This window comes from Ictidomys tridecemlineatus, chromosome 1 (assembly GCF_052094955.1).
Source record: "Ictidomys tridecemlineatus isolate mIctTri1 chromosome 1, mIctTri1.hap1, whole genome shotgun sequence".
NCBI classification, from domain to species: Eukaryota; Metazoa; Chordata; class Mammalia; order Rodentia; family Sciuridae; genus Ictidomys; species Ictidomys tridecemlineatus.
Window position 1 is genome coordinate 151,692,141 of NC_135477.1, and position 24,885 is coordinate 151,717,025.

Consider the following 24,885-nt stretch of genomic DNA (forward strand, 5'->3'; position numbering starts at 1 on the left):
AGGGTAAAAGCACAGTGGAGATCAGAAAGCAGGATAGTTTGATGTAAGTCAAGTGGGTTTTTGGGAGACCCAGAAAGGGCTTCCTATGTTTAGTGGTTAGACTAGTGTGTGACAGAAATCTAACCTCACGCTAGATTTAAGTACAGTAGTCCCTCTTCTCTGCCCTTTCACTTTGGATGGTTTTAGTTACCTGTGGTCAACTGCAGTCTGAAAATATTAAATAGAAAATTCCAGAAATAAACAACTCATAAATTTAAAATTGCACGCTGCTCCGAGTAACATGATGAAATCGCATGCATTCTGTTCGTCCTGCTTGAGTCGTGAATCATCCCTTTGCCCAGCATATCCACACTGTGTACACCATCCACCTGTTAGTCACTTAGGCACTGCCTTGGTTATTGGAATGACTGTTGCAACATCACAGGGGTATAAGAAAGAACAGCATTATCATTAGGATGAAAGCATTTAAGAGTTTTGTGTAAGTTTAACAAAGCAGTAGCCAAATTTTCCAAAGTGCATTTTAACCCCATTTTAGCTAACAGCTGTTGAGCTGAAGCTGTTAATGATTTTGTATCTCCCAAGTCACTGGAAGTCAAGTATCTCAGGGTCCTCTTGTAGTGTTTCTCCTCTTTTGAGGAGAGTGATCATCTTTTTGTTTGGTGAAATCCTTCTCATCCATTACTTTGTGATCAAGTAACCCTTATTTTACTTAATAATGGCCTCAAAGTAGAAGAGTAGTGATGCTGGAAATTCTATTATATTGTTATAGTCATTCTATTTTATGATCCATTATTTTTTTAGAGAGAGAGAGAGAGAGAGAGAGAGAGAATTTTTAATATTTATTTTTTAGTTTTCAGCGGACACAACATCTTTGTTGGTATGTGGTGCTGAGGATCGAACCCGGGCCGCACGCATTCCAGGCGAGCGCGCTACCGCTTGAGCCACATCCCCAGCCCCTTATGATCCATTATTATTGTTAATCTCTTACTATGCTTAATTTATAAATTAGATTTTTTTTTCATACTGGGGATTGAACCCAGGGGCGCTTAACCACTGAGCCACATCCCCAGCCCTTTTTTATTTCAAGACAGGGTCTTACTAAGTTGCTTAGGGCCTTGCTAAGTTGCTGAGGTTGGCTTTGAACTTGAGTCCTCCTGCTTCAGCCTCCCGAGCTGCTGGGATTACAGGTGTGCACCATCACACCTGGCATAAATTAGATTTTATCATAGCTTCATATATATATATAAGAAAAAACATGATATGTACCATCTGAGGTTTCAAGAATCCACAGGGTCATGGAACATAACCCCGTGGATAAGAACAGACTACCATAAAAAAGGGATTCATTGACATGGGGAATGAAAAAAGCCACAGGTAGGAATTCCTCCAGGGACAGTTTGGTTGAGGTTCAGGTGATGTCCCTACAATTCTATTTCTGTTCGTTTCACAAATTTCTTCGTCTCACATTGGCTTCAGCCTCAGCCCACTCGACATGGCAACGTGGCAGTGGCCACTCCTGCCTCACGGTCTGCAGGTTCAAGTCCACTGATGAAGAGCTATGGCAGCCTCAGCAAATCTTACTGTCCTGCCTTACGTCCCCCAAGTCCCCATCATAGAGCCAGGGGAACACTTGGTGCTGATTGGATTGTGTTCCATCCAAATCATGCATAGATGATCGGGAAGAGTGGGGAACAGTAGGCTCCTAAAAGAAATTCAGGGTGCTGTTTTACCAAATGGGTGGTACTCCCCACTCTGTCCTAGGGAGCACTGGATTGGGAAGAGACATGGATTGTTTCTGGTCCCACTGCTGCTTTACTGTGTGACATTGAGTAAGTTACTTATTAGCTTCTCTGGACCTCCCTATAAAGTGAGGGGGTGGGACTGGATAGTCTCTAAGGGACCTTCCACCTCCCACAACCTGGCCACTCAGGCTTTTCCCATCTGCTTAGCCCATCTGTTTTCTTGTGTGTGTAGACACTAGTAGTAAAAATCCTTAGAAAACCCAGTGCGTTTTCTGTAGGGACAGTTGTGGGGAGTGAGTGGAGCTACACTCGGGATCTGTGGTCATTCTTGGGAGGCACTGGACAGGCTCCATTTTCCACGTGCAGGGTTGGGTGTGGGGGAGGCAGGCCCCGGGCTCCTAGGAGGATTTGGGGCCTGAGCAGATGATCAGGGGCCATCACAACCCATGTGTTTACCATCAGAGCTGAGCCTCACCAGTGCTTGTTCTCAATACGTAGCGTGTTGCCAGGGCTGGGGGTGGCATGTGAGTTGGGGGGTCCCCATAGGCTGATTAGAAGTCTCAGTCTGGATTCCAGGTGATAGTGGGGTTAGAGATTGGTCAGCAACAGATAGGGCAGGTCTGTGGGTGACTCAGGGGTCATACTGATTGGCTTTGGCCACATGAGGCTTCTCAAGCACTGTCATTTAACATTGTGTACATTTTACTTGCTCCTTTGTTCTTTGTCTGCCCCTTGACTAGAATGTCAACTCCATGCAGGCAATGACTTTATTCTGTGTGGCATCTCCAGCTCCTAGAACGGTGCTTGGCTTCTTGTAGGTGCTCAATAAATCATGGTGGAGTGTCTAAATGCACCCAGGGGTATTCAGTGCTGTTTGTATTTGACTAGTGAGTTCCCAATTTTCCTGCTCATTAGAACCACCTGGAAAGCTCTTAAAAATCTCCGTGCCCAGGATGCACCCCATATCAGATGAGACCAGGTGCATTCAGGGTGGCTTGGCCATAGACTGCACCCCATACCAACTGAGTCACAAAGTCGGGGACTGAACTGGAGTCAGGCATCAGTATTTTTTTAGAAGATTATCTCAGGTTAATCCACTGTGCTGGCAAGTTTGAGAACCACTGCATCTGGCCACGTACAGTGCAGAGGACAGGCACCGTTGTGAGAGGACACACATGATGGCCCACACACATGCAGGAGGAAGGAGTGGGACTAAAGATGGAGCTGCAGTGAGGCTCTGGTTCTGGGTGGTAGGATGGAGACTTTTTGTCCTAGATCTCTATCACATTCTCCGGACACCCGCCACGGAGGTGATTACTTTGCTATCACAGAATGGATTTTGGCTGCAAGTCAAGAAGAGCTCTTGGTTCTCAGCTAAACGATGGCAAATCAATTTGAGGTCTCGGCTGGAGTTGCTGATTAGTGCTGGCAGCCAGGGAGCTTCTGGCTGTCAGAGACAAGGCAAGACTTGGCTAGGCCTTTGGGAGGAGGTGGAAGTGGCAGGCAGGAGCAGGGGGCCAGCTTTGGGGTGCAAGTGCCTAGGTTTTCTCTTGGGATGCATAGGAAGCCTTGACAGGTTGCTGTCCAGACGTTTGGGCACAATTTCCATTTATTTAGAGCAGTAGTATTAATAGTATTAGTTGTCAGTTTTAAAAAATTTACAGTGTGTTTGGCATTTTAGAATATGTGTTGTGAAACTGACACTGCAAATCTTATAGTCCCTCTTATTTATTTATTTATTTTTTTTGGTACTGGAGATTGCACCGGGGGCGCTTTACCACTGAGCTACATTCCTCCCCATTTTTTTTTTTTAAATTTTTGAGATGGGGGTCTTCCTAAGTTCCCCAGGCTTGTCTTGACCTTGCAATCCTGCCTCAGTCCCTGGAGTAGGTAGGACTTCAAGTTATTTTCCCTCTTAATAAAGGCCCTAAGAGGTAAAAATAAAGTGCTCCAGGTTCAAGGGCTTCAAAGGTCCAAGCCTGGAACTAGGTCTGTCTGAGAAAAATTTGGATGTTTTCCCTTGATGAGCAGCGGGGTGCTGGTTTTCATGTCCAGACTATGAGCTTGAGGGCAGATTCAAGTCTGAAAGGCAGTGCCTAGCCCAGGCACAGACATGGAAAAGTCCCCTGGGGAGAGTTTTCTGAAGGCAGAAAGGAACAAGGAAACATTCTCTAAATGGGTGGATGAATGGAGTTTACTGACTTGGGGCTGAAGAAAGAGCTGCAGGAGGTTGAGGTATGCATTGTGAGGTAGGCATCCTCCAGGAGAGCCCCAGTCCCCAGGTACCTTCCCTTCTGGATTCATGCTCTACACAGGGATTCCCATATTAAATCAGAGCTGGTCTGGGTGACCAATAGAATACTGCAGAAGTGATGGTGTATGGCTTCCAAGGATAGGTTCCAAAAGACACTGTGGCTTCCACCTTGCTCTCTTAAATAACCTAGCTGCCATATTGTGAAGGCATTCAAGTTCTACAAAGAGCCTTTCCTGAAAAGGAAATCTCCTGCTAGCAGCAGTTGCCAGCAGAGTGACTGAGCCACCACAGCCCAGGAGAATCTCAGATGACACTGCAGCTCTGGATGCCATCTTGGTAGCAACTTCATGAGAGATCCCAATCTAGAACTATCCAGTCAAGCCATTTCAGAATTGCTGACACAGAGAAAATGTGAGAAAAAATGTTTACTGCTTGACATCACTAGGTTTCAGGGATAATTTGTTATGCAGCAACAAATCACTACGACACATAGCTAAGTTTCTTCTGAGCTAGAGATTCACGAGAGCTTCCTGAAGGAGACAGTTATTCTCTCTGTCCCCTAACTTTCTTGTGACCCTTTCCTCTCAGCTTGTCTTGTTGTTACAGTGAAAAGACACAAGACAGATTGTTTCAAATCCAGGCTTGAATGACAGGAGGATTTTGTAATGAATTTGTAATGATTGTAATGAATTCTTCTCCTTGTCCTTTTAATTTCTTCTCCCTCATTTCCACTCCTCCTTTTATTATGTTCCTTCACCAGTTTTGCCAAATTAGCAGTAGTATTTAGTAGCAGTGGCAATCGATTTTTAAGTACATGCTCTATGTCAGGGACTGCGATAGGGGACCCTTAGACATGACCTTATTTAATTTCCTCAATGTTACTAGTAGCAGGGTTGGACTTTATTATACTTAGTTTTTAACAAATAAGGAAATCAAGGTCTGCAGCAGTTGAGCCATCTGTGCAAGATTGGAAGGAAACAGCATACAAACTTGGTTTGTCTGGGTTCAAAGTCAAAGTTCATTCCCATTGTATTCCTCTTGTTCCAAGCCTCAGTTTCCATGTTTCTATAGTGGGATAATACTAACCTTATAGGTCCCTGTCAGGATGAGGTGACTTTAAAGCCATTAGCTCTTGAGTATGACATACACAGTTGCTTGGTGAGTGGGGGCTCCCTGGCCCTCTTTCCCTCCCCATGTGTATTACTATGGGCTCTCTCAACCCTCATGGAGACAAGGCATGCCCAGCGCTCCCGCAATGAGAGCAGCAGGGAGCTGATGTGGCCAAAAGCTGTAGACCCCGGAGCCTGTCCCAGGATAAGGTGGATGTCCTGGATCTGGAGTCCAAGGAGAGTTGACACCAGTTCTGATGTCACCCACGGAGACAGTACCATGGGCCAGCTCTATGCTTCAAGCTGCGAAGGGCCCTGCCTGAGCTCATTTGGAGAGAGGGAGAGCTGGAGTCTGCATTCATACCCGGGTTGGTGCCCATGGCGAGACTGGGTGTGGAGAGACCTCTCCAGCTGGAGGATCCCAGCTGAGAAAACATTGTCCTTAGGGGGTATTGAATCATCTCTCAGATCAGGCAAGAAACCCCAATTAATTACAAGTGCTAAGTGAGTGGTCTGGAAGCAGGATTTTGCAGTCAATTAGGGAGATGCCGGAGGAGGTTTCATTAACCCCCTGCCTCCTGGCAGCTTTCAGTTTAGGATAAAGAAGGGCTGTCTCTGACTAAAATGAAGGCTGACTAGAATAAGCCTTTGATAACTGAGGGAATGCAAGCCAAGAGTGCCCTCCACCAACATGACACAGGAGCTATTTTCAGGCTGCATGGGAGGGTGGATAAATCCCCTTCCCACTCCAGGTTTCTTATTTTCTAGATGCTTTGGTCCTATGGCGAAGCCAATAGCCGAGACCTTGCTCTATTTGGGGTTAGCCTTGTGCTTCTCCTGGGTGAGCCAGGGGGGAACACAGATACCCCACCAGACTCTCCCCAGATGCCTCAAACCCAGAAGCCTCAAACTCATGTCCTCCACCTGTGTTCCAAACCTTGGAGAATGGTATCATCCAAGGTAGAGAGACGGGAATTAGTCTGGAACCTCACTCCTCCATGCTCCCCACCTCCAATCCAGCCAATTTGCTTTCCCATATATCCCTGCTTCACCCTATCCCCTTGTCTTTTCCAGAGGTCATTTCCAACTTGACATTGCACTAGCTTCTCCCTGGAGCTCCTCTTACTCTTAGTTCATTCCCCTTGCAGCCCTAACTGATAATCGCTCCATCTACATACCTGATCATGTCACACCTTTGCTTAATACCCTTTGTATTAATACCCTTCACACTAACACTATTAATACCCATGGCCTTCAGGGAGAGCCCAAGCTCCATCGCTTGGTGTACCATTCGATGTCCCCAGACTCTCAGTCTCTCTCTGGGAGCTCAGTAAGTCCCTGCAGACATCTCTTGCTTTCCCCCTCTAACCTACTACCCAGATTGAACTACTTTTGTTTCCCTTATGCCTTTGCTTAAGCTAACCCCTCTGCCTGGATTGCCCTCCTGCTCCAGGGAGGACTCATCTCAGATGTTGCCTTTTTCCAGGGAGCCTTTACCAAGCACCCGGTTGACTGGTGTCCCATGCTGGATGGAGGGGGCTGGGTGATTTGTATTCTTGGTGCACAGGACAGTGCTGAGCATGTGGTAGAAGCTCAGTGAGTAATTCTTCAACAGAGAGGTTTAAGATTCCTAGAATAAGGATTTCAGGATTAAAACCCAGGGGTGCTGGTATTTACCCACCAGGACACAGGGCACAGGGCACAGGGCACAGGCACACTGGGATCTGAGTGGAAAGGAGAGGGGAATGGTTTCTGAGAGGAGAGGGAGTTGTTTACTAAAGAAGGATCTGGGTTTCAGGAGGTCGTGTCTGGGGTGCTGGGCAACGCACAGATGGACTCACAGGGAAACCCAAATCCCGGCTGTTGTCTTTCTCTCCAGTCTTCAGCCTTGACAGGCCTTGGAGACAGTCAGTGGCTCAGAGAATGACCTTAGTTTGGCAGGAGTCCTGGGGGAAACTGCCATTGGCCACTGCCCCTGTGCTGACCCATTCCTTTATCATTTGGGACCCTATGGCTGAAGAGGATTGGAACTGTGGCTTCTCTGAGGCCCTGCTCAACTCTAACAGTTTGTAGGGAAGGGAGACTTTTGGCTGTTTCTCTTGTAGGCAGCTTCTGAGACTCTCAGTGATCCCACACCATGGTATTCACACTCTTGTGTAATCGCTTTCCTATAGGTGTGGGCGGGACCTGTGACTTTCTTCTAACCAACAAGAAATGGCAAAGGTAATGGGATATCACTTCCACAATGAGGTTATGTAGCATTGCGGCTTCTAGGTTGCTAGCAGACTCTTTATTGCCTTCTTGGCTTGCATGCCTCAAATCAGGCTAGCATTCTGTGAACTGTATCAATGGAAGAGCCATATGGCAGGGAATGGAGGATGATCTCTGGCCACCAGTCTAATAGGAACTGGATCCTGCCAGCAACCACATGAGTCTGGAAGGCTCAGCTGAACCTTCCAATGAGACCCCAATCCTGGTCTGCACCTTGCCACTGCAGCTTCTTGAGAGACCTGAAGCAAAGGACCCAGCTAAACTTGTGCCCAGCCTCCCTAACACCCAGAAATTGAGAGATAATAAGTATGTGTTGCCCATATAGAGCTCTTAAGTTAGGGAGGGAGACATGCACAGTGATACAACTTATAATGGAATTTGCAAAGAGCCATGCACAGAATGCTTGACGCTCAGTGATAAGAATGTGCATGCAGGGCCCTGTTTACTTCTCACAACAGCCATGGAGGTCAGAGGAATTGTTCTCATACTATTTACCTGTGAGCAAACACTCAGGTTAAGTGACTTGTTGAAGATCATCGTTCTGGTGGTAGAATGTGACCCAGAACACTCAGCTGTGATGCTCTGTGTTACGTAAATACAGTAAGACTCTGCTCTGGGGACAAGGAACTGTATCAGAGTGGACCTCATAGAGGAGATGATATTTGAGCTGAATCTTGAGAAGTCTGAGGAGTATACCAAGGAAGGGGAGGTGTCATTCATCCAGGGCACAGGGGATAGGATATTCAAGCATAACACAGCATGGTATGTGTGGTGACTGAGGGCACTTGAAATCGAGGTGGCTGAAGGTCTGACCTAGGTTGGGGTCATCACTCAGGACCATTTTGACCATTTAGATGTTATCCTGTAGGAAGATGTCAAGGCATAGGAGGGTGTTGTGCAGGGGATGCATTTTGGCAAGTCTCCTAGGAGGGGCTGGGAGATGGGGAGAGGATGAGTGGGAGGGAAGAGGGTAGCCAGGATGTGGGAGACCCCGTGCTTGGCAATGGGAAGTGCTGAGAATTTCAGGTGAGGTACTGGAGGGAATGCAAGAGAGGAGGGGGTTTCTGGTCTGGTCCGGACTCCTCAAAAAGACCTGGGAAGCGTCTGTGTCCAGGAGGAATGCTGAGTAGAGCCCTCTTTGTATGTCCCCAGCTTCTTACCCATGGCCTGGCAGAGAGTGGAGAGTAGATGCTCCATCAATGTTGGTGGAATGACTGATTTATAGACTTGTGCCCACCTGTGACTTTATGGTATTCTCAGAATAACATACCCTGAGGAGCTTGGGGGAGTGGTGAGAGTTGGAATATGGGGGTCAGCCTGACCACCTGGCCTCTGGGGTTGAGAGTTGCCATAAGGTGGTGAGTGATCCTGGAACTCTGGGGCCAGCCCCAACTGGTCTCAGTTGATTTCTGGAGTCATTTCCATCATGTCCTTGCCAGAAGATGGGTTAAATGGAAGATTTTTCTGGGGCCTCTAGAGCTCTGTGGGCTCTCTCCTCAATGGTGAGTCAGTGCCTCTGTTTAATCCTGGTGGTGCTGATGGACAGAGCAGATAGACAGACACATTGTTGCTGTACAAGGTCTTTTTCTTTCTTGTCATGGTTGGTTTTGTACATCTTAGCATTTGCATCATACAAAGGGGGGAGCAACAGCCATGGCTTTTGGTCAGGTTCAAGGGGGCATGAGGGAGTGGCCCTCCCCTCCCCCTAGGCACTGACACATTTAAAAGAAGCAGAGCAACAAGGACACAGCACAAATGTAGGAAAGGGGTTCCCCCGCGTGAGCAGGATGGTCCATCTCACCTGGGTCTCAGTAGGACTCCTCACCTGCACCCCAGGGCCAGCAATGAGCACCTCCCATTCTCTCCCCAGTGAAGAGGGTAGGGCAACAGGAGTGGGGACTGGAGCCAGGGACATTTGGTGGGAGGAAGGTCTTAAGACCTGGGAGACATCCCCCATTGGAGTCGGTCTGACTCCCAGCCTCCCTGTGTAGTCAGGAGCCTGTGGATGGAACAGGTGGGCTGTTGGGCTGGGAACTCCTGACAGCTGGGTGTTTGGGGGCTCTTAGGGCTGGAGAGTCTCCCCATGTCCCTCTAGCCACTGCTGCTTTGCCAACTGGCTGAACCACCTATGAAGGGTCCTGGGCTGCAATGCTTCTCTTTGTCTTATACACCTCGATGGCCTCTCGGCTTCCTGCTTCTATTTGAAGGAGCACCTCGTGAAGCTTTGCAGTTAAGGACACACATTCCGGGCACTTTTGTACCCAGAGTAGGGAACATCCACATTTGGAAATTCTGGTCCATCACTAGAGCTCAGCCTAGGGAGATCCAGAGAAGTCCTTTTCCTTCTCCCTGGTGGTAAATCCCAGACCACAGGAGCCTGGGTCGCCTTCCCTGCAAGCACATGCATGCTCCCTTGACCTCAGTCCATTTTGACCATCTACCAATGATTGCTCTTCCCTAGTCTCCCTGGGTGTCATGTATGTGTGCTGAATTCTGGGGCCTTCCCCACTCAGTGTGTTATACTGCCCCATTTCTGTGTGACACACTCATGTTCCTTCTATCAAGTGGGTCACACACATCTCCCATTGCAGGTATGTTATGTGACCCTCCCTTCCCCTGCTGCAACACCCCATGCACATTTTGTCCCCCCCCCCCAACTAGTGGGTTGGACAGACATCCTTTCTGGGCCACCCATTGACTTCTACCCACAGTCAAATCTTTGTCAGAAATGAGAGTCACTCTATCCCCTGGACCCGACAGTGGTCACTTGGCAGTGGCTAGAGCCAGGTGCATGCCAGGCAGAAACTCTCTCCCTGACCCCTGCCTCCAGAAAGACCTCAAGTCCTGCTGCCTGGGAGCAGAATGGAGGAGCCTGGGAGGTGCACCCAGACTAAGCCAGCCCAGCCTGGAGGGCACCGAGGTGGAGCTGAGAAGCCCTGAGCCCACCCTGGGGATCCAGAGGGGCTGTGGAGACCACCAGGGACACCATCTGAGGACCTGGGGTCCCTCAGGTGCACCTAGGGTATCTTATATGGCTGGGTCCCCTGCTCATCTGCATCACCTTGTGCCCTGGCATTAGCGTCAAGGTCTGAGGGTCTCTGTCAAGGGGGAGACCTCTCTCAACACTGGTATCCACACCTATGTCCAAGTGGGACTCACACAGGATTTAGGGAGGTCTGGGGCCCCTGAACTGGGCCCTGTCTGTCTCTGGTCTGAGACCCCAGGCCTCTTGAGAATGACCATCCTGCCTGGGTAAAAGACACAAACAGACAAGCAGACAACAGGGGTGCGAGGTGGCTCCCCATCACAGACACAGGCACGGACAGACAATGGTCCCCTGGAGGGACTCACAGAGGGGCACAAGGGGAGGGGGCGGGGGTGGATGGAAAGTCCAGGGAGCTGGAGCTGCCGAGGCCCTGCTCCCCAGAGAAGGGACAGACCAGGGGATTGTTCTGGTTCCCTAAACATATGGATTGTTTTGTCTCATCTTTAAAGTATTGCAGTCTAACTGATATGGCTTTAACTATTGGAAACGGACAGAGAAGACTCCTGTCTCTCTGAAATAAAAGCATAAATCCACTAAAATGGAAAACCCGCAGAATGCAAACTGGGGCCAATGGGACAGGGGCTTCAGGGGCAGGCAAGTCGCCCCCTCCCTGGCCCCTGATTTTGGGATAGGCCCTGGTAAGGGGCTAGCATGGCTTCCTGGGGCACTGTCTGGGTCTGTCCCAGTGGAATTCTGGGAACCTCAGACAGGAACCCTCCAAGGGTGAGAGGACTCTAGGCCAAGGACAAGGTCTCCTGTTGGATGTAGCCCTCTGTGACCAAGGGTCTCAGGGTTTGGAGGGGGCGTCTTCCTCACGTTCCTTCTCTCCAAGCACACATCCATGCACACAACTGCCTTTTCAGACTCCTACACACATGCACAACAGTCTTACTACGTCTGACACTTCTCTCAAACACACACTTCTACATCAACCATGAATCTATCACTCCGGACACACAATGCCGTTTTGAAAACTCATGCATATTCAAGCTAACACATGCAAGCTTAAACACATGAGATGGTTATCACACACTTAGGACATAATCGTGACTCAAATACATCACCTCAAACAAGCACGCATACACAAGGCTGCCTAACCTACAATCTCTAAAAGAGAGATTTGATAACTAACACACACGCATCCTCAAGACTCACCTCACTCTAACTGTACATATATGCATAAAGTCTCCGGACACACAATCGCTGCTACACGGTCTCAGCCACACAATATCACAATGGACTCACACTTTCCTCCCTCATTTGCTTTCCCCCCTCCTCTCTCAACCCATTCTCATACAACTGACTGAATGGGAAGCCTTGATCATCTGGGAGGGGGTAGTTGGGGGACAAATGCCAGTCCCATACATCCCAGAGAAGAGTTTGTTCTTGGCCAATAGGATGAATGGACAGATAGATGCCTTCTGTCAAGTGGGAATTGGCTTCTCCCCAGTGGCTTGGGGCTTTGGCCGGGAAGGGTCCTCCTGGGGACCATGGGGCCCTGGAAGCACATGGACAGGACAAAATGGGAAAGAGGGATGGATAGGAATGGGGGCAGCTTGGCCACACCAATGGGGGGGTGTCCCATGGCATAGACCATCACTGCCCAATGGCTCCAAGTGTTTTCTGTGGGCCTGGGCAGCCCCTTGGCTGGGTAAGCTGGGTCCAACCTGGCAGTGGGGTCCCAGGACCTAAGTGGGGTGAGGGGAAAAGGGGTTGCCCTACCCTGGGGCTCCTCTACAGATGTGCTGAAGTCCAAAGAGGATCTGTTTAGAGGGACCAACTTGGCAGGGGCCATGCCTCTCCGGGAGGGGTTTGGGGAAGGGTGTGCTCCTGGGCTGGGTGTCACCAGGAAGAGGGGAGAAGAGTCTCAACCTCCTGCCCAGACCCTAGCCTGGCCAGACCCAAGCCCTCTCAGGCTAGGACCTTATGGAACAGGCTTACCCTGATTCCCTTCCTCAGAGCCAGGCCACTCAGTGCCCCTGCCCTGACCATGTGGCCCACTGAGGTATCAGAAGCCAAAGATCAGCATGCTGGGCAGGGCTGGAATGTGTCATTACTTTGGCTGGCTGGGGACAGTGGTCCTCCTGGCAGTGGGGAGCACGAAGGAATGTATGGGGGTTACCACACTAACATAGAACTTAGGCTTCCAGAGGGGGCCACCCAGTGCCTTTGGCCCTGGGTTCAACGCCCCCTGCTGGAGAAAAGCTGTCAATCCTTTTTTTTTTTTTTTTCCAAGCTGTTTGGGAGTGGAATGGGAATGGCTACCCTGGGATGAAGGTGAGTGTAAGGGAGGGCTGAGGGGGAGGAGCCCCTGGCCAGGGAAGGGGGGCAGAGGCCAACTGAGGTTTTCCCCTTCAGAACTGAGACTTAACTGAATAAAAAGAAAAGAAAGAACAAAATAAATTAAAATAAAATAAAAAAGTAACAAGTGGAGAGGGAATGGGGCAGGAGGGCTGGTTACTTCTTGAACATGTCTTGCAGTGGTCCAGGCAGGTATTTGAGCACCGTGTCCAGGATGCTCTCTTCTTCCTCCTCGTCCTCATCCCCGCAGCCTGCAGGGATAGCCTTCTTGGGCCGGGTCAGGCTCCCCTCACAGGGCTGTTCAAGGGCTGCCTTCTCCTCTGCCTCTTTCTCCTCCTTCTTCTTCAGCCCATACTGGGAAGAAAGGCAGAAAGGAGTATGAAGAAGGTGGGCAGGACACAGGAGAGAGCTGAATCTCCAGATCATGCAGATAGGTTGACATGCTCATGAGCACTCCTAAGCCTCAATCTCCTTATCTATAAAGTGGGGCTAAGGGTGCTTTCTCTGTAGGACTGTGCCTGGTCTTCAGAGTGTAGATAATTAATAAAAGAGAGACTGTGCTTGGGCTTTCCTTTATAATTCAGACCTACTGATAATAAATTCTTGCTCTTTTGAAATCCCCAAAGATCTAAACACTGAAAAGTTTTCCTGTATGTTTGGAGCTAAATTTCGGTGACAACACCCAGCTTGAACCAAGGAAGATTACTTACAGTCTTGATTTGTTGCATGGTGCTCCCAGACAGGTACCGGACTGTTTGGCACACAGACCCAGATTCACCGGAAGTGCTACCTAACAACGCTGTCAGGTGTTCAGGGCCCTATAGTATTTTCTCTAATATCTACAAATTCTCAATTCCATGCAGTTTTGACTCGGAGGGTCTTGCATAAGATATTGTGGGCCTGTCGCACTTGCTCTGTGCATTATCTTATCTAATCTCCATAACGATTTTTTGACACCCATTTTTTTCTGATAAGAAAAGTGAGGCTCAGGGAAGAACAAGGTCTAAGGTGAAAGCATAGGATTGAGGGGAGCCGGAAGTTGGAGCCCTATTGCTCTCTCTGCCCCTCTCTACCCTTCCAGGTGGTGCTGACCTTGTCGCGGATCTGCTGCCGGACCTTCTCACGCTCAGCCTCCATGCGCGCATGTTTGGCCTTGCGCTCTTCCTCCTGCTGCCTCAGCGCCTCCTGCCGCTCCTCCTCCTTCTTCTGTGCATCTGGGTCCTTTTCCTCCTCTCCCCCCAGCATCTTCCCCATGTCCTTGGTGGCCCCTGTAAGGGGGTGGGAAGAGAAGAGACGTGGTAGATTGGGAGACAGGGTTGAGGAGAGAGGGGCCAAGTGAGCTGAGGCCCCTCCCACTTAGGCCAGGACCGGGTCAGGAGAGTGCTGTGGGCCAGGGAAGGTGAAGCGGTGCTCACCTCCGAGGGCCTGCTTCATGACGAAGTCCATGCTGCCGGCTCTGGTTAATGTGCCCTAGCCAAGGGCTGAATTCGCATGCAGAGCCCTTGCCTGGCCTGGCCTGGGGAGATGTTTCAACCTGCAAGAGAGAAACTGGGAGTCAGATGGGAGAGGCCTCCGCCCAGGCAGTCGGGTGGACTTTGACACAAGGCAACTTTACCCTTGTTCACACTTGAGCACCCACTGGTCTTAGGCCAAGGCAATGCCCTGGTAGGAAGGGAGAGGAGGTGGAAAGGGGCTATTTCCCGAGAAAGCTTCTGCTTTCTATTTTAAAGCCATCATCTTTACCATGTTGTTCTAATTTGATTGAAACCAGGAATACTGGAACGAACTTGGAATTTGGTACAGGGTGCATTTTCATGTCTCCTTATGTGACATTCAGCAAGTTACTTAGCTTCCTTAAGCCCCCAGTTTGCTCGTCTGTGAGACAGAAATGGCACTGTTTTCTTTCTCAGGTTACTGTGGAGATTGGAGAGAATCCAGCCCAGGCCATTGGATCAGCTCATAAAAATGGAATGAGCATGTGCTTATGGCCCCAGCAAATCAGAGGGGCATGGAAAAATGGGGACAGCTGGCTTGGATGAATATGCCCAGACTTTGGAAATTAGACAAATGGAAAAAAGTTATTTTTTATTGCAGCATGCATGTAAGTTTTTTATATTTTGTAGCTTAATATTGATTTTTAGTTTGAATTACACACGAAGGCATTGGAGACATTATAATCTTCTTGGGGCTTAGGGCCTTTAAAGTACCTAGCATGGGCCTTGTAGGCATTCTGCTAATGTTAGTCCTTCTTCCCTTCTCCCTAAATCACCAACTTTCATTTTTATTATTATTTTTACTGTTTTTCTTTTTGCCTTAAAAGATTTTCTCCAAATAAAATCTTAATGGGAATTGCAATATGCAAATTATGTAAAAGTGGAACTATTCCAAGGGCCGGTGTGGGAAAAGGACTTGAAGGCTTCACCCTTGGCTTCCTTCTTATCATATACCCCCCACATTCCTGAGATGAACCCCAGTGCTCTAACTCAGAGATAGTCTTTTTTATTTTAACCACAGTTTCAGGGACTCTTTAACAGACAAAGCTAATAAATTCTCTTTTCAGGTGTGGATGGAGACATGGATGAGCTATCCAAAGTGTGATGTGGTTTTATGATTAATTAAGGCCAGTCTGTTCCCCAAGGTCTTTTTATCTCACACAGCCTTGGGGGCTTTAGGGTTTCTTAAGAGGAAAAAGAGTCCTGGAAAACGGTGGCAGAGAAACCAGGCTGCATGTTATAGCCAGGCTGGGTTCAAAGTCATTGGTTAGTCATTGATGGATTTTTCTCATTTCCTTCAGAATGAGAAATCATATTAGCAGACTGGAGTTTTTTCATACCAGAGGGCCCAAGAGCTTATCTACTTGATCAAATCACCTGATAGGTTGTTTTGGGAAGGGAATATCATGATACAGTAGGAAAAAACAAATCCCTAGGGACTTTGGCATCCATCAAACACAATTGGTTCAGAATCCTAGCTATAACACTGCTATGATTCCCTGGGAAAGCTTCAGTTTGTTCCCTGAAAGACAGAGGAATATTAAGGCTACCTTTGTACTGATGTCTGAAAGAGAAAAGAGAATCCTGATCAAATGCCTGGTGTGTAGCTGGAGCCCATAAAATGTTAGCTACTGCGGACACTATATTTATGGGGACTGCATTTAAGCCAAAAAAGGAATATGCTTTCCAGGAAATGCAAGTGAACCCACCTTGACCCAGAAATCTGAGTTTGGAGTTTGCTCAGCTCAGTCAAAATATTTTCGATGGACTTTAGGGCCTTGAGAAACGACTTCATTTGTAAGAACAGGAAAGGAACAGTGTAATAATGAAGTGATTTCAGGAACACTTGAGTTTTACTCAGTGTTTCATGGAGCTCAAGGAATTACCAGGTGGTGGTGGAAGATGCAGGACTCTAATTTGAGATGTTTCAAGTTGGTAGGCAGGACACCTGGGCTTTGTTTCCAGCCTCATTCCCAACTTGTTGTGTGTCTCTGGCAATTCTCTTTGGGAACAGAGGATCCTCCAGTCCCTTTTCCTTTGCTTCCGCTAGAGCGCTCCTGCTGCATTTAAATTGCTGACCTCCCCAATGTACCTTCAATCCCCTCTCCTCTCTATCTCCACACTCCTCCCTGCCTTGGCTCTATGCCTTAGGTCTTTCTCCATTTCATCTCCTACTGCTCCTCCCTTCCCTCCTCCTTGCTCTTTTTCTTTTACCGACTCCTCTTTTTCCTTCTGTCCTTATATAAACTTGTTCCCCAGGAGTCTGACCTCAACCTCTCCCACCCACACTTTTTTTCATTTTTAGCCTTTCTCTGGGAGAACACATCCCCTCTGGGGGCTTTAATGACCACTGGCACCGATGGCACCTAGACCTCTTTCTTATAGGGCTCTAGATTGCCATTTTTGTTCATAACCAGCATTAGCTGAGCCTCTACTATGTGCCAGTTGATATGGTAAGCATTGGGGATATAACAGTGAACAAAAGCTACAAAACCTGCCTTCGTGCAGATTACATTCTGAGGGGTGTGTATGTGTGTGTGTGCATGGGTGTGTAGGGAAATAGGTGATGAATAAGGATACCTCATGGACACCTCCCTCTGGGTGTTTTAAGGGCACTATTCAAGTTCATCATGCCATCCATCATCAAACCATCTCTTTTTCCAGAAACCTCTGCTTTCATGCATTCATTCAGCAAACACTGAATTTGCAAAGCATGTTTACTCAAGGATTAAGTCTTTTCAATGCTTATGTCTTTAGTGCTCAAGGTGGCTGCTACTTAGCCTTCTGGGATTACTTGGGCCATCTTCTTGGGTCTTCCTCAAAACCCACCACCCAATCCCAGTGTGGCCCTCTGAATTAGGCAATCTCTTGTTTATTCTGTTGAGACTCTCCTAACCAACTTTCCAGTTTTTAAGGCCCAATCTATTCCTGACCCCTCCCTCTCAGCAGGTAACTTTCCTCTCACATCTTGTGGCAGCCAAGGGATATCAGCTCTGAGGTCAGGCTCACTGACTCAGACCCCAAGGTCTTCCATTTCTTTTTTTTTTTTTTTTTTTTTTCCATTTCTAATTGTGTGATAGGAACTCATCTCATTTCTTGGATTATTAGGTCTTCATTAAAAAATGAGGATTATACTACCACTTTGAAGGGTTAAAAATAACCTGCAGGATGTGTTTGGCAATGAAGCGCTCAGTAAATTGTGGCAGTTACCAAAATGATGAATCTTCAGCTGTTGTGAGCTCTTGCAACCTCCCTTCTCCTAACTCCCAGAGTCTCCTCCTCTGGCTGAGGCCAGTCCATTTACTTGTGCTCTGGGTTTTCTCTCTTTATACCTTCCTCCTTGGTCCATCCATCTGTTCCTGTTCCTTACATCTTCAATCTCCTTTCCAAATTATTCCCTCCTTCTCCAACTCCCTCCTTGAACCCCGAGTTTTCCTTGATCTAATGTTTTGATGAAAGGGTCTAAACTTGGTGTCTCCACTTCTTCACCTTCTGCTCAAGCCCTACCCCTCCGTGAGTCCAGAGATCTGCCATTCTGTATCAGTCCAGCTGCCCTAACCAAAGTGGCCAAGAAGCTCCCGAAAGGCCAGAGCAGGAGTGTTTTCAAACCCCTCCTCCACCTTCCCTCCATAGCATCAGATGCTAATGATGACTACATTCCAACTTTTTTCAGTCTTCTTCCATCTTCTCCTGAATTCTATGACACAGTGCTCTTGCTATCTTCACTCTACTTCTCAGATGAGTCTTTCTCAAATTTGCTGGCTTCTTTCCTTTCCTTTATGTAGACATTCTTGAAGCAAACTCTCTTCTTCTCCTCCCCACTATACCTCCTCTTCCCACTGTCTCCCTGGGAGTCTCATCTATCACTGATTTTTATCTTTCTTTCCCAAACCTGCACATTTAACTCCCTACTGCATGTTATTATATGTGTCATCTCCAATTCAATCTGTCCAGAAATCAATCTCATTCTTGCCTCCTCCACCCAACCATCTTTTTCCTCCAGCATTCTTTGTTCCGATTGCTTTAACTGAAGATGCCAGAGTCAGTCATCGGTTCATTCACTCACTTACTCATACTGAATACTTTGAGTATCTACTCTACCACATCCTGTTTTGGATGCTAGGACTATGGAAGAGAATGAGGGCGTCCCAGTGCTTTATCTTACAATGTTCAGTTGTTTGGGGAGGGTAGACACTGCATAGCAAATCACACCAGGGCTTGGTGAGTACAACTGGGGTGTAGACACGGAGACTGTAGATTTGCAATGCTCCCAGCATCCTCACCCTCCTCTTTCCTATTGCTGCTAATGCTTTGGTTTAGGCCTAGAGGTTCTGGATTTGCACATAACCTCTAACTGTCTCTCTCCCTGTTCTCATCCATCCTCTGCATGGTTATTCAATTAATCTTCCTAAAGGGCAGATCTGTTCATTCAAACATACCTGCAATGGTTCCCCATGGCCTTGTGAAGCCAATCAGAGTCCTTGTTCTGACCTTCAAGTCCTGCACAATCTAGTACCTACCGTTTTTGCCTCTCACTTCCCATCCCTTGAACATGGCTCTGCTTCAGCCAGGCCCCACAGCACATATTCTTTCCAAACAACTCTGGCCATTTGTACATGATATCCCCATCTCTTTGGAGCCTCTTAACCTCATCCTACTGGTTCAAATCCTAGTTCTACCACTTATTAAGTGACCTTGGGCAAATACATTTTACAATGTAAAATGGAACACAAACCTTATGCTCAAGGCTTGTTATGAGCATTGATATAATGCAAACACTAAAAAGAGTGCTTAACCCAGTATCTGGAACATAGTATGTGCTCAGTAATATTAGTTATCATAATCACTGTCATCATCAACATCAACAGCAGTAGCAGCATTAATTTTCAAAGATCACTCTCAAACATCACTCCATGAAATTTCTTGGATTTTCAAGATGTGATAGTATCTTCCTCTTGAGACCCATGGCACTTTCTAGGGCAGTATTGCCTTTCTCCACCCACTGCCCTACCTGTCTAGTGTCTTTCCCTTTCCTCCCTCTTTGATCTCCTCTCAATACAACATCTGTATCTTATCCTAGAATCCTATCGGATAAATACATGGTCGAATTTAATGTTGTGTCAGCGAGTGTGTGAGCGTGCACTTCAAAGTATGACCTGCATGTCTAACTCTGAACTTAGACTTCATGTAAGTTTGTGTTAGCATATCTGCCGACATACGTGTAGACATTTTGCCATATGCTCCCCAGGAATGGGGAGGTCCAGGAGGTTACATGCAGTTGAGGATTTGGGCCGGAACGCCAGGAGGCGCTCCTTAGCGATTCTGCTGGAAGCCTTGGTCTGTCCCTACGGGAAGGATGGTGTGGTGGTTGTGGTGGTTGTGGTGGTGGGAAGGAAGAGAAGGGGCGGGGGAGGGGTGCTGCTGTAAGCACCAGGTTTGTATGCTTTCAGTGCGTCCAGCACCCAGGGCAAGTCTTCGGCTTCGCTCCCTGACTTCCTCCCAGCTGGTCCCAGCCTGAGACAGCCAGAGGAGGCACCTGCTCACGCTCGGCCATCTGAGCCCCAGGCGGTTTTCGGGACTGCCCCCACCTCCCCGTACTCTCCCCTCCACCATCTGACAGGCAGACTCGGGCACCTGCAGTGTTTGTCCTTGTGGCTGTTTTTCTGTTTTTATGGCTCAAGTTCGAGCTATATTCACTGCAACTCAATTCAACACTCATTCGCTTTCTGCAAGAGACTCGAAGCTAATGGCGGTAGCAGAAAAGAGGGGATATCCCTCTACGCACCCACCCCCACCCCACCCCACCCCACCTCCCTAGAAGGGAAAAGCACTGGGGAGGAGAAGGGGCAGTGGAGGATGGGAGAAGGTGGGTAACTGGCTCTGGCTGAAAAGCGGAAGAGGCGGGGGCTCCCCGATCCCCTCACCAGAGGAGAGGACAGGAACCCAGGAGCTCCTCTCGGAGACCAACATCCCCAGCTGCTCTGCCCTGCAGGTTTCAGTTGGCCGCTGAGAGCACCCTTCCCCCAACACAGAAAGCTTAACCCCAAGACCCAGCCCGGTCTCAAACTTTGCTAAGGGAGGGGGCAGAGTGGGGCAGACGAGCGCGAGGGCACGCAGTGACTGTTCCCATTGACCCCAACAGCCGAGGTGAGCTGCTCAACCTCAGCGCCTGGGGGAAGAGGACAAAGAGTCCCCCTGGTCCCCCACCCACAATGGACGTTTAGGTTCTCCTCCCCTCCACCTTCGGTTTGTCCGCCTCCCTCCCGCCACCTTCTGACTCACTAGGGAGCTCGAACTCTACCCCCGAGGGAGGCTCCCTTCTCCGGGGCGCAGAGGGCCCTGGCGGTCTCAGGGTTAACCGCAAGCAAGAAGTAGCTTAGATCGACGTCCCCCCACCCTAGCCCTGAGAGCTCAAAGTTGTTCTCTGGGTTCAGACTTGAGTCTCTCGCATTCGGGGCGGTCCTGGCTATTTCAGGCTTCTGCCCGGGGGTCTCGGGCTCCCGGGCTCCCGCCTCCCTCCCGGTGCTCGGCTGCCGCACTTCCTCCCCGCAGTGTGCTGCGCGGGGAGCTGTCCTTTCAGCACCCGGCGAGCGCGCCCTGGAGGGTCCCCGCAGCTGCCGCGCAGTCCCCCATTCCAGCGCCCCGGCAATCTTGGGGAGCCGTCCCCGGCAAAAGACTTACTCTCCAGCTTCCCGGGCTGCCCTGAAGCTTCAAGGCGAGAGCCTGGACCCTGTTGCCCACAGCCCGGCTCCGCCCTCCCGGCCCGCGGCCAGCACCGACCTGGCGGTCTCTGCAACCGTCTAAGCCGCTGCAGGGCTCCGACCCGACTCAACCAGGCGGTTCCTTCTGCTATTCCAGCTCCCGCCGCCGCCTCGTGTAACTCCGCCGAGCGAGCTGGGGCCCGGCTCCTGCCGCGGGCGGCTGCCGAAGGCGCCCTCCAATCACGCCCCTCAGCCAGGCCCTGACGTGCTGCCGCTACCCTTTCAGATGGGAAATTCAAATATTCATATTCTCTCCTCTCTCTCTCTCTCTCTCTCTCTCTCTCTCTCTCTCTCTCTCTCTCTCTCTCTCTCTCCCTCCCTCCCTCCTTCCCTCCTCTCTCCCCCCTCTCTCTCCCCATCTCCATCTCCTTCTGCACCTCCCCTCCTTCCCTCTCTCTCTCACTCTTCATCTCCCATTCTCTCTTCTTTTCTCTCTACAAAAAAATCCCCTTCCTCTTCTACATTTAGCTGCCCACCCCTCCCTCAATCACATTTTCCCAGTCCCTGCAGACATAAGTTCTGGTCACAGCTCCAAAGACCACAAACTAGTTGCTTGGGGAGAGGGGGCAGTGAATGGGGGCAGGGGTGGAGGAAGTGTTTTTAAAGCAGAGCTCCAAGGTCACCTCCTTGGGATAGCCATCCCTAGTTCCTCCGGGAAGAATGGGCACACTCTCCTCAGGGCTCCTGCCGCCCCTAGAGGAATCCCTGTTTCAACCACCACTGTTCCATCTGTTCGCTTGCATCTTGCCTGATAGCAGCTCCCAGATCCTCTTTGCTGCCCCTCACCATAGTCCAGTCACATGACAACTCAAGAACCATTGGTGGGGAGTGTGAGTAAGGGCCTCATAGTCAGGAACCCTCTGATGTGTACTGAGAGGGATGTGTACTGCTGCAAAATTGCAGTGGACCTTGTCTGAGTCACTCACCAATCCCTCTTTGATCTAATATCCTGTGAAGAAAAAGGGATCCTCTGGCAAAGTTGTTCTAGAAGGCCGTTTTCCTTTCCTCCTATGGCCAGGAAACAAAAGGGATGAAGCTTCAAGAGGCAAGGCAATATCTGTTCCCATCCGCAGTAGCCTTTCCTCTTCCTCTCACACTCTTTTTGTTTTATTATTCTTTTCTAATGAGCCTCTCCATTCTGCCTGCTATTTCTTTGGCTTTCAACTGCTTCCTTTAATCTGATATGTAGGAAAATGGCTTCAGAGAGGAGGGGACTTGCATCAGGCCTTTGAAAAATTTACAGGAGTTTATGCATAAATCCGGGTTTTGTCGGTGGAAATGACTTCTGCTTCTATAAGGGGATGGCTTCCTTCCAGGAAGGGAGCTGTGGAAGAACAGGATCCAGGAGAGAAAGGAGGTGTAATTCCATTCCAATAAGCGGAATCTATTCCTTTGCACACAGTCACAGCAGAGGCCTCAAAGTTGGGGATCCCTATAAGCCAGAGGGCATTTGTGGAACCACCTCTTCACCTGGAGAGGCATCTTCTGAAGCTCACCTCTGTTTTCTCCGAATGGGCTAAAGGGAGACCCTTTCCTATGGCCTTTTCTCTGTTTAGCACTGTGTTGGGCAATCAGAAAAGCGTCTCATTCCATATTTCCTCCCCATTTCCTAGGGCATCAGACACCAAGGGATGGGGGAAGGCGGGTGTTTGATTAGAGTGACTTAGACTCATCACTAATGCCCCAGGGGACTTCTGGGCACAGAGATCTGACATCACATTATTTCAAGAGCCACAGTCCTACTCTCTCCCTATTTCTCCCTCTTTTCTCCATTTTCTTCAACAATATATTCAGTAAGTGGGACCTGGCCTGCAGTACTCTAGTTATAATTGGAGTTTTTCCACAATTGGCATTGCCTTTGACCAAGTTAGGCTAAAAAACCCAAAATAGGCTTCAGGAAAAATACCAACCTCAGTTGTGGGCCCCACATTTTAAGATGGACGTTGATCAACTCCATTATATTAAGCTTATAATTCCAGCACTTACTTTGATGCCTAGCAAAATAGGTCTAAAGAAATGCTTGTTTAGTGGATAAATAACCATTGCAAAGATGCTTTCTGCCACTGTTAGAGATAGAATTAGGGCAGTGGAGGAAAGGTAAAGAAAGTTGATAAGTTCTAAGAGGAAGAACCATTTATTAGTTGGAGCTGTCCAGCCATAGCTTAGCTGCCTCTTATGAGGTCAGGGATACCATCCCTGGAAGATGGTACTGGGGTAAGCGGCTGGTCCATATGACAACTAAAGCTCCTTTGAACCTGGGCTTCTATAACAAAGCTGCCTGGGCTGACATGAACTGTGTCTAGCTGATGAGTAGGACAGCCCAGTCAAGTTTTGGTGGCTTCATTCCATCGAACAATCAGGAGTAAATCATAGCACTTGATGCTTCACATAGAAGAAAGCTGGTGAAGAGATGAATACTTGCTCCCTGTTAAGTGTTACCTGCCTGGACGTGATTTCCAAATACTCTACTATTACTGAAGAAAAGTTGTTAACTATTATAAGCATTTCCTCGTGAGAGCACTACTAAGCATAGCAACAATCTGAGCTTCCAATATGTCTCATATGCTAACTTTGGTGCTTTACATAAATTACATTTTCTTATTTAATTTACATACACTCTTATTTTCAAGATGGGAAGGTCAAAGCCCAGAGAGAGAAAGTAAGTTCTGGCAGAGTCAGGAGTCCAGGCCAGGCCTGCCTGACACTGACTCCTGTGGTCCTTACACCACGCGGGGCCGCTTCTCGTCTGACACATCCCACAGCCTGTGGAAATGTTACTTTTGCTCTGCAGATTTTTTTTTTTACATTGACATTTATAGTTGTCCCCGTTCTTGAGTTTCCCCCTGTCTGTCTCTTTCTCTTTCTCTCTCTCTCCCTCTCTCTCTCTCTCTCTCTCTCACACACACACACACACACACACCCTGCCATGAATTTGCACCCAGATGAGGGACTTCCGGTCTGTGTGGTTGGTTTACCAGCATTTCCTTCATCTGCATAGCTAATCCAGCTCACCCCCAGTGAGCCTGAGTGTGTGAAAGTGCCAACAGTCCCAGCCTCTGGCCCTTGCAGAGCCTGCTCTGTGGGCAGCTTCTGAGAGTCATTCAGTAAATTATGGATGTGGCTTAAGGTGTCTTATCCTGGCAGGCACTGAATTTCTACTTTTATTTATGATTCCTGGGGCCAGATTTAGACAGATTCATAAAATGATATGTGTATGCCTTGAATGTTCACTAGGAAGCTGATTAAGAGAGCTAATGTTAGAACTTTGTGTGAGGATCGAGGAACAATGTGTGAGGAATGACAACGATCACAGACTGTAAATGTGGTGTTCAGGGAGAATGACTCTCAGAGGGCACCCGTCCAAAGGGCAGCCCATTTCTTCCTTGCAATTGCCTCAGTCAGATGGAAGATGTGGGAGATGAGGAGGAATCTAAGAAGCATGGGCTGATCCTGAGCTCGCCGCTGGTCCAGGGAGATGGATTCCACATCCTGCATTCTAGCCTGAGCCGGGAGGGGGAGAATTGGTCTTGATTTGAGAGGGTGGCCAGATGCCAGAGGCAGAAACAGAGCTGCGGGGGTGGAGCTCAGAGAAGGGTTCCAGGGCCACCTTGCTCATCTGATGAGTGCCTTCCCTCTTGTTGTCAACAATGGCGAGGGTGCCGTGAGGCTCCTAGTCTGCCTCCTTCGATGTGCAGTGACACAGTGTGAAGGCAGACCCATCCATGTGCAGTGGTGCATCTGTGTGTGCAGCTACCAGCATGGGACCACCCAGCATCGTGTGGAGTGATGCATGTGCTGTGTGCCACCATCCGTGTGCAGTAGTGCAGATGTGGGTCTCTGGCCATGTGACCGACAGGGTGTGGTGGAGTATGCCTTCAGATGTGAAGGAATGTGATGGTGTAGAGCTA

At 48.8% G+C, this 24,885-nt stretch overlaps 1 protein-coding gene across 4 annotated transcripts in view; it reads right to left on the minus strand.

The window, feature by feature from the left end:
• Positions 1–8,940: 8,940 nt before the first annotated feature.
• Positions 8,941–24,885, minus strand: part of Cplx2 (complexin 2) — an 83,172-nt gene continuing 67,227 nt past the window's right edge. For 2 of the 4 annotated variants that reach the window (XM_021731559.3, XM_040273550.2), the window contains 3 exons: positions 14,139–14,257; positions 13,816–13,991; positions 8,941–13,077 (listed from right to left, as the gene is read on the minus strand). In XM_021731559.3, the coding sequence (XP_021587234.1) occupies positions 12,880–13,077; positions 13,816–13,991; positions 14,139–14,169 (405 nt within the window). In that variant the 5' untranslated portion in view covers positions 14,170–14,257 and the 3' untranslated portion in view covers positions 8,941–12,879. Of the gene's footprint in view, positions 13,078–13,815; positions 13,992–14,138; positions 14,258–20,897; positions 21,216–24,885 lie in introns of those variants that run through there. The other 2 variants (XM_005333134.5, XM_021731558.3) reach the window with 2 other exon arrangements.